At 47.2% G+C, this 10,000-nt stretch overlaps 1 protein-coding gene across 1 annotated transcript; it reads left to right on the top strand.

Annotated features, from left to right (window-relative positions):
• Window positions 1-1,880: 1,880 nt before the first annotated feature.
• Window positions 1,881-6,057, top strand: rtn4rl2a (reticulon 4 receptor-like 2 a). The gene is made up of 4 exons (XM_056586981.1): window positions 1,881-2,028; window positions 2,665-2,891; window positions 3,304-3,537; window positions 3,902-6,057. Exons 1-4 carry the CDS (start codon window positions 1,971-1,973, stop codon window positions 4,775-4,777), a joined length of 1,395 nt encoding a protein of 464 aa, XP_056442956.1. The 5' UTR covers window positions 1,881-1,970; the 3' UTR covers window positions 4,778-6,057.
• Window positions 6,058-10,000: the final 3,943 nt, after the last annotated feature.

The raw sequence follows: 10,000 nt of genomic DNA on the forward strand, positions 1-10,000 counted from the left end.
GAGCATGTATTGTTGATCGTCATCTTAAAGAAACATGCCTACAGTGATGATGTTTGCCTAGAAAAAAAAAGATTAAAAACTGATAAAGACGTGGCGTGGGCAATGCTAAAATATTATAGACACATGGGTTGGAAAGATTTACTACTGCTTTCAAAGTATGTACAATGTTGTAGCCTGTCGTCTTGTGTCACTGCTACTGCTTATGGTCCATGTACAGTCATAGGCTCTTCTACAATTGTGCTTAAAGGCTAAATAAAAAACAGGATTAGTAAACTAAGAATATGATGTATGATGGTAACGTTAGATGAATACATCAATGATGAAACAATGAAATAAATAATTGTCGGGTGAAGTTTTTTTGGGGGGGGTCTCGACCAGGGGTCTAATCCCCAACCTTTAGACACTTTCCTTGACTTTCTGTTTGTTTTCGGTCAACCATGTCGGCTGTGTTTCTGTGATGTACCAGTAGCAGGCTGGGGTGGTGTTAGCGGCCGGGGCTAACGACGTAGCCTCATGTAGGCTGCGTCAGGTTGTGGTTGCTGTGGTAACACACAGCTTACGCAGGATGCCTTTAAAAGGCCTCGCCCTGTATAATAGATAAGTGTTAAATATTTGATCCACACCGTGTCGAGTCGCTCTGAGTGGAGCTTGGATCTGAGTAGTGAGATAAAGGTGTCGGCTGCACTCTTCAGTCCAGTCTACCAAGGTTCATGAGCATTCCTTTGATATGTTTCCAAGATGTTTCACTGGCGCAAATCAATTGAAATAGTGTGCAGTACAAACATCAACATCTAAAGAAATAGACCGAAAATACGGACAGAAAGGCTGGGGTGGTTATGACTTGATTTACGTCGTAAATTGGCTTTGGCTACAAAACAATATGATGCAAACATCAGATGACTGCCTCAAGCTTATCTATGTTTCTGTATCCGTCCCTATTCAAATAAACCTTAAATACAATAGTAAAATATTGTTTGAGTGTGTTTCATTCAGAGTTAAACAATTGTATGACCATCAGCTAGATAAACATTCCTTTGGTGATTGTTTTCGCATTGTCTCAGATCCTGATTTAAATTATTTACAAATAATTGAGGAAAGCCTGACCTACACACCCACACCCACCAGCACAAACCCACCCACCAACGTTTATGGCCATTAACGAGACACATTGTTTACTCCATCATCCAAGGGTACATCATCAGCTTCTGGTTCACATGTGACCAAATGATGACGAACGTAATTGGCCAGCCTCCACAGGAAACTCCATCACTGCTGTATTTTCTTTCCTTTGCCTCTGTATTGTTTTTCTTCCAACTGAAGGGATTTCCTACTCCTCGTTTTGATCATATAACACCAGCCCCCCTGATCAAAGAAAACCCCAGCCTGCTGTAGCCCTATCACCACAGTGAAGCCCAGTGCCGGAAGCAGACCATAACGGCCACTAGGAAAGCTATCCAGTAGAAGTATTACGCGCCTGCGCGCGTCTTTGTCTTGCTCTCCTCCACACAGCCCAGTCATCATCACTGGGCATCTTGCCTTTCCTTGCTCACCCGCCCCTCGGCGTCTCACCATCATCACCACACACCATAATGAAGAAAACCCACTCACCCTCCTCCCTCTTTCTCTTTTTTTTCTGCGTCCGAGCGCACGGAGCCATGGCAGCCTCTCCAGAACCTCCTCTCTCCTCCTCCCCTCCGCCCTTCCCACGAGGAGGATCGCTCCTCCCTGTTCCGTTTTCTTTGCCACCCCTCTTCTCATTCTTGACCCGGATCAGTGACGTAGGAGATTCCACGAAGCCCATTGCCGTAGGCGCTCGGCGAAGAGTCCCAGTATAAATATGAGTCTGGGAGCCACCAAACGGTACTCTCTCAGTCCCAGTCGCTCCGAACTCAAGGAACCAGAGCAGCAGCAGAGATAGCAGGAATTGTTTCGCCCTTACTGACTAACTCGCTTTGTGGCTTTGGTTCAGGATGGAAACGTCTATGATTTCTCGGAGCCGACGATGCTCCATGATGCGCAATTGCAAAAGTAAGTGAAGTTTTCTTTCGGTTGTGATTTGTCTATCTTAGCATCTCAGAACAAACAGGCCTATGTGTTGTTTTACATGGAGCCTATACTGTGTTATTGAGCTGTGCAATAGCTCAAATAACAACTTTAAGTGTAATTCATTGGAGGTTTATTCGTTTTATAGTTTATTGAGGCACAATGGAGGGATGGCTTCTCGAGTTAAAGGACTATGTGGTTGTGTTTAACCGTAATAGCATGCAACCACAGAGACGTCAAGGGAAGTGATGGATACATTTTGCCTTGAGGTTAATGTATTGATTTGGCATTGTTAAAGCTTAAACATGCATTTGATTTATCAACGTCTTCTTTAACATCCCTATAAACGCTGTGCGTAAAAGTCGCTCCAAATGGCTCTGACGATTGCTTTTGAGTTTAAATAAGTCTGCGGCGTACAAATTCTTGCTGTTCAAAAAGGCAACTATATTATTTTAGAATGAGTGTACAAAAGAATTATTATAAAGTCATAACAGAGAAACTAGAACTACTGAAGACCCATCTCTGGCATTACCATCCAGAACCACGGAGAGCGTCTACCCCTCCACAGCACCGTTTAGATTCTAACCCCGGTCCGTCTCTCCTCCTCCTTCTCCCCGTCAGGCGGCCTCTCTCTCTGGCTGGTGGTGTTGCTGGTCCTCGGCGAGCCCAACCCGGCATCGGCGTGCCCGCATAACTGCGTGTGTTACCCCACGCCGATGACCGTGAGCTGCCAGGCGCAGAACTTCACCACCGTACCCATCGGAGTGCCGTACGAGTCGCAGCGCGTCTTTCTCCAGAACAACCGGATCACTGAACTGAGAGTTGGCTCATTTGGTTTCGGGACTCAGGTAAGGAGAAAGTTCTGAGAGAAATTTGCGATATAGTGCGATAAAAGTAATTAGAATCCCAAAAAATTATCATCACAGTTCCAACTTTTTAGTCTACATTCTGCATGTATTAAAGGAGTGATATCACGCCATCAGCTGAGAGTGTGATTATCAATTACAAGCTGTTTGAAAATCGGCCTTTCCCTGTGCCTTAGTGACATCACTAGTGGGCGTGTCCACCTCGATGTACGATGGCTAGATAAGCAACATTTTCACACCTGGTGGCATGATATCTCCCCTTTAAGACATTTCCTTACATTTTCTAGATAAACAAAATAACAAATTCATACTTTTTTACGGCAAAATCGGTCCCTCCTCCACCCTGTCTGAGCCACTGCATTAACAAGTCTCTCCCCTCCTGCACTGCCTATAGGTCCTGTGGCTCTTCTCCAACAACCTGACCTGGATCGAGGGGGGGGCCTTCAGCGAGATGAGGGACTTGGAGGAGTTGGACCTGGGAGACAACTCGGGCCTCCATCGGCTGGAGGGAGGAGCCTTCCGGGGCCTTGAGAAGCTCCAGAGCCTGCACATGCACCGCTGCCGGCTGAAGGCCCTGCCCCACAACATCTTCCACAAACTCTACAGCCTGCAGTTCCTCTATCTGCAGGTAGGGGCAACCAGTCAGACCCCTGAGCGTTTACATTTACATTTACATTTAGGGGATTCTGCTGACGCTTTTATCCAAAGCGGCTTACAACCAATCATGCACACGTTCACACACCGGCGGCGATCCACCACGCAGGGCGACAGCCAGCTCGTCGGGAGCAGTTAGGGTGAGGTGCCTTGCTCAGAGACACCTCGACCCTCGTTACCAGCCAACCCGCTCTCTTCTGAGCTACTGCTTCCCCCTTGGCATGGAGCACATGGACAGAACCACGCTGGCACACACACGTGCACACATTGTGTTTACAAGCTCATAGCACCACATTGCGTCGCTCTGAAACTGATCGATCTATTTCCATCCCTTCCAGGAGAACCACCTCCACTTCCTGCAGGACGACATCTTCTCGGACCTCATCAACCTCAGCCAGCTCTTCCTGCACGGCAACCGCATCCGCACGCTGTCCGAGAACGTTTTCCACGGCCTGGTCAACCTGGACCGCCTGCTGCTGCACGACAACCGCGTCCGCCAGGTCAACCGCCGCGCCTTCCGCGACCTGGGCCGCGTCACCATGCTTTTCCTCTTCAACAACTCCCTGGCCGAGATGCCCAGCCAGGCCCTGAGGGACGTCCAGGGCATCGAGTTCCTCCGCCTCAACGGCAACCCCTGGTCCTGCGGCTGTGAGTCCCGCCCCATCTGGGAGTGGTTCCGGGAGGCGCGCGTCTCCTCCTCCGAGGTCATCTGCGCCTCGCCCGCCGACCGCCGCGGCCAGGACCTGCGCTTCCTGCGGGAGATGGACTACGCCCTGTGCCCTCTGGCCGACCCGGGCTCCATCGGCGGCTCCACCACCACCACCTTCAGCACCAAGACCCGCTGGTGGTTCGCCAAGAACAAGCCCCAGTCCTCCAGCAAGGGCGTGTACGAGAAGTCCTCCGAGACGGTGAAGGCCGGCCTCTATGGAAAGCGCCCATCCGTGTCCACCTCGGTGGTGAAGTACGAGCTGGGGGAGGACGAGCTGGCCCTGCCCAAGCTGGACGCCGAGGAGTACTGGACCAACTACGGCAACGAGGACTCGGACTCGGACTCCGGCGTTTCCGTGCGCTGCTTCGAGCTGGAGTGCCCGGACGACTTCGGCCTGACGCCGTCCTCCTCCTCCTTGCCCTCCTCTTTCTCTCCCTCCCTCCTCTGCCTCTTGGCCCTCTCACTCCTCGCCGTGTCCAACCTACACATGCACATCTGGGGCTGAACGATAGACTCAGTCAAACCCCCCCGGTTTTCTCCTCCTCCCCCCCTCCCGGCCTTGTTTTAAAGGCTGTAATGGTGGGGTGACCCTCGGCAGAAAACGTCCACAACCCCCCTTTGCCCGAGTTACCGAGCTATTGCATCTGTACAGACGCGCTCGTGTTAGGGAGATAGGGGCGGCGGTTGTGACGATCGTTGTATCTGCTATTCACAGGGCTTAACGTGCATCAGGTCTGCTGAGCTATGCTTCAGCCATGGCTCTATCTATTCTACAATACAGCTAGCGCAGTAGTTTCTGCCGGACTGGCCTGTATGTTGGAGGGCTTTCAGAGTCCTCCATCAACACCGCTGGTGTTTGTTGACTTGATCCACTGTTGTTGTTTCTAACAACTCAACTATAACCACACAACGTAATACTGTTGTGGCTAGTGCGATATCTAATCCTAACGGGTTGCCATAAGCACAGAGTGTCCGGTCAATAAGTCTTTACAATGTACAGATTTGAGAGTGTTTTACTCATGTTTATTTTGTATTATTCACAGTCTATATGATGTGCCGATCGCCTCACTGCTATCCAGGCACACTGGAAGGGCTAGCAAACGGATGCAGAAAGAGAGAGAGACAGACAGACGGCGACAGGACAGACAAGGCGATCAGGTGGAGAGGAGAGTAGGATGAGTAGGCCGAGCTAATGGAACACAGAGAAGGAAGAGGAGTCGAAGGAGAGGCACCTTGAGGGGGCAGACACAGTGGGAACAGGAAAGGAATGAAAGGAACAAACCAAGCAGGTCAAGGGAAAGTATGCAACAGAAATGAAAGGAGAGCTAGAGAGGACAAAGGAAGAAAGAGAGAAAGATAGACGGGTGAGTGGGCGAGAGTTAGAAAGGAAAGGAGCGAGAAAGACAGATGGATAGATTAAGAGAGAGAATGAGGGTGGTCAAAGGGCCAAATTAGAGAGGAAGAATACAGAAAGCCAGAGACGGAAGAACAGACACAGCTGCACCAACAGTGCCGCGGGACTCAGGGCGGAGGTCAGAGGTCAGAGAAGGAGGGACAAGCACAGGAAGAGGTAGAGTCGAACATCCAAACGCTGACAGTCGATTGGTTATCCATATCTTTCCTGTAAATATCATGTCTGGATGGCAGCTATTGGGAAGAGTCTTCTCATCGGGCCGTCCAAGGCTCAGTTTGTTTTGTATGTGATGTATGAAAATGTTAAATTGTATGACATGTATTTTTTCGGTCTTGATAAAGAATATCTTTCTGAATTACTTTCTCTGACTATTCTCTCAGTAAGGATTACTAGTAAGAGTACCTCATTAAAGTACACATTTATAAGAACACAACAATGTCATACAATCTCACTGCACAACTCCAGCACAACTCATCACAAAAGATTGTTAAGAAGACGAAATCACTCAGCCTTTCTTCAGTCGATCTCTCCAACAAACAACCAATCAACAAATGTCTCCTTTATCCTCAACTAAAGCAAAGCACACAAGTGCGATACAAAAGCTAACAAACGAGGTATTATGTATTGGCACAGGACGGGTGCATCAGCTCCCAATGGGTTTGGTGCGAGCAGTAGAACAAGCAGTTGGCTGTAAGAATGAGTCATTGGGGACTGATGTCAGCGACTGCACAGCTAGGCTGGCATCAACTGTGGTTTAATCAGTGAATGGAAGCGACGTCTGGCAATCAAGGACAAGGCCACAACTGGGGAGTGCGTCAGTGAGTGAGGCGCCGAAACCGAGCGATGGACGGTCAATAGCTGACCAACTAAATGATCAGAGGATAAAAATATCCATGTTGATTTAAATTCACACAAACATGCGATCCAAGATGGAGACCAGATGGATAGGAAGAGAGCCAGACTGATAGAAAGACAGATAGACAGAAAGACGGATAGATTGATCAACAGCCAGCCAGACAGACAGACAGACCAACAGATGCTGGTGAGTGTAATGTGTGGAACAGTCGTATTAAAAACATGACAGACAAATTGGCCCAGAGATATTCACAGATATCAGTGGTTGATGGAAATCATTTATTTGAGGACACTCCTTGTAAGCAAACTATTGGAATTAAAGTTTGAAAATCTGCCTTTTCTAGTGTTTTAGTCATCACTAGTGGAAGTGTCCAGCTGGATTTATGATGGATAGATAAGCAACATTTGCCACAGTCAACTGGGAAGGCTAGTGGACTGATCTATCCAGCCTACATCTAGGTGAAACAAGGACTAGCAAGTCCTTGTTTCATTGTGTACGGATAAGATAGTCAACCGTAAACCGTACATGCGTTGCGGTATGAATTACAGTGCAGTCTTCCTATACCTCCTGACGTTCCTGTCTGTTGGGCCACAAATTCCATTGTCAGACGATGTAGCATGGTGCTCCAGCGCTTGCCAGTTCATGGTTCAGGAGATGCACCTTTGAGCTATTTCAGTAAACTGGTTGATCGTTGGTTGATCTAACACTTCACACATTTCCCTTCTTTAGAGAAAGTCGAGATTCACCTGGCAGCAATTTACTAATTCAGGACAGATTTAGAAAAAAGTCTAATGGAAATGTATAGAAATATGCTTGACATATGACAACATTTTGCATGTAAAGACTTATGCAATGAACTAATGCCTAAATGTTGTGGGGGTGAGACTATTCAATAGAGACCCATTACAATACATTTGGATCAACATGACACAAGCAATTGGTAATGTAGGAAAGAGCAGAGAATTGTACATAATCATTTGCATGAATGCACCAAAGCATTTGCAACTTGTTCAAAGAAATGAGAAACTACTTTTTTGATGTGCACAAGAGACACAATGATGTGAGGATTGAACAGGTAGTTTTGAGAATTTCAATTCTGATCTGAGAAATGTACCAAGGCGACTGAGAAAAACTGTAAATAGAAAGGGTAAAAAGGTGAGGGGGAGTGACCATGGAGGAGAGTTTAGGATTGGCCACGGCTGAACTGAGCCACGGGAGAGACCAAGTTTATTTGAAATACACTTTGAGGCGGAAGTGGACACTTCTGCAAGGCTGCAAGACTGCTGACAGAATCGACCCCACATGGAAGTCAGAAGATTGGCCTGGCATCATTATCAGACTTCATGGCGACAGTGGCAATGAAAACACCAACTGACTTCACGCTAACTGACTTCAGGTCAAAGTTAAAACTGACTTTGACTTCTTTCAATCGGAGAGGGAAAGGGAGTGCTCTCCAAAACGCAAATGCCTTTAGAATTGATTTGCTACAACAAGGTTTTATCATTGTATATGACAGCTAGATAGAGTTGACCGTGGTAGAGACTTTGAGAGCACACACACACACACACACACACACACACACACACACACACACACACACACACACACACACACACCACACACACACACACACACACACACACACACACACACACACACACACACACACACACACACACTTAAGGCACCATATTTCAATCATTCCATCCGAGGCACTCCCCCTCTTCCTCCACTCTGGTCTTCTGAGGTTTGTGCGTTGCATGAAGTGACCAGGGAGCACTGTAGGCGTGATGACGTCCATGTCTTCCTTCCGGCAGCTTCAACCCCCCCCCCCCCCCCCCCCAATCCCCATCTCTAGTTGTGTCTTGATTAGAAGACGACAACAGTGGGACTTTAGAAGGTAGTATGATTCCTGTCAAGAATTCAAGGGCAATGTGTAGTGGTGCTGTGGGAGTGGGAGGTATACACACACACACACACACACACACACGCACGCACGCACGCACGCACGCACGCACGCACCACGCACGCACGCACGCACGCACGACACACACACACACACACACACACACACACACACACACACACACACACACACACACACACACACACACACACACACACACACACACACACACACACACACACACACAGAGCAAAAAGAACAACCCACACACGCATCAACAAAAATAAATGTATTGCTCCTCATCAAATGGATGTTATAATAATATGATACTCTGATAATAATGCAATCCTTTCATTATCAATGGACACAAGTGTTTGGAATTATTAAATTCAATCCACTTCAGCGATCAACAGCTGGGCACAGTGAGATCAATATCAGACCAATGCACTCCTTTTGTGTTTTCAATGTGCGTATGGTTTAGTTCTGAATTAAAAATATCTGATTGAGAGAGAGAGAAAAAGAAAAAGAGAAAGAGAAAGAGAGAGAGACACACACACACACACACACACACACACACACACACACACACACACACACACACACACACACACACACACACACACACACACACACACACACACACACACACACACACACACACACACAGACAGAGGGAGAGAGAGACAGAGGCAGAGACGTAGAGAGAGAGAGAGAGAGAGAGAGAGAGAAAGAAAGAAACACAGAGACAGAGAGGGACAGATATATGAAATAATAACATGCTATGAGTTATTGTGTGGGTGCATTGTTCTGTCTTGTTCAGCATGAGGGGCATCACCTGAGGGCAACACACAAAATACGCAAAAGCGCAACAAGTGTTGGTTAACACACACACACACACACACACACACACACACACACACACACACACACACACAAAGACACACACACACACACACACACACACACACACACACACACACACACACACACACACACACACACACACACACACACACACACACACACACACTAGTCTATGTGATGAAATTAGCAGACATTGTGATACAATTATTGGAAATTATATCGATTTACTACCAGAGATTTTGATTCAGACCGCATTTATTATAAGGCATAGGAGCGATTTTGTCTTTGAATTAGAAGCAGAAGTCTCATATTCAAATGAGAAAAGGGATCAGGAAACTACTATAAAACAATAAGTATTATTAGATGTATGCAAACGATATCGGTTTCTAGGCTACCTTTGGGTTCGCCACAAGACGACTTAATCGAATAAAGTCCAAAGAAGCACTACAGAAGATTTAAATAATTTAATTAAACGGTCGTTAATATGACGTCTGTAAGGTGACTCTTCTCCAGGCTGTATGGACGTATTCATACTCCTCACCCACCCACCTTGCCTTCGGAGGGATGAGGTAAATGAGCTATTTTAGTCTCATCCGCAAACAAAATGCAATGCACACCCATTCGCCATATCACATACACACACATGCACGCATTCGGATGTATGCTCATAAGTGTGGCCCAGATCCCC

Source organism: Gadus chalcogrammus, chromosome 3, assembly GCF_026213295.1.
Source record: "Gadus chalcogrammus isolate NIFS_2021 chromosome 3, NIFS_Gcha_1.0, whole genome shotgun sequence".
NCBI classification, from domain to species: Eukaryota; Metazoa; Chordata; class Actinopteri; order Gadiformes; family Gadidae; genus Gadus; species Gadus chalcogrammus.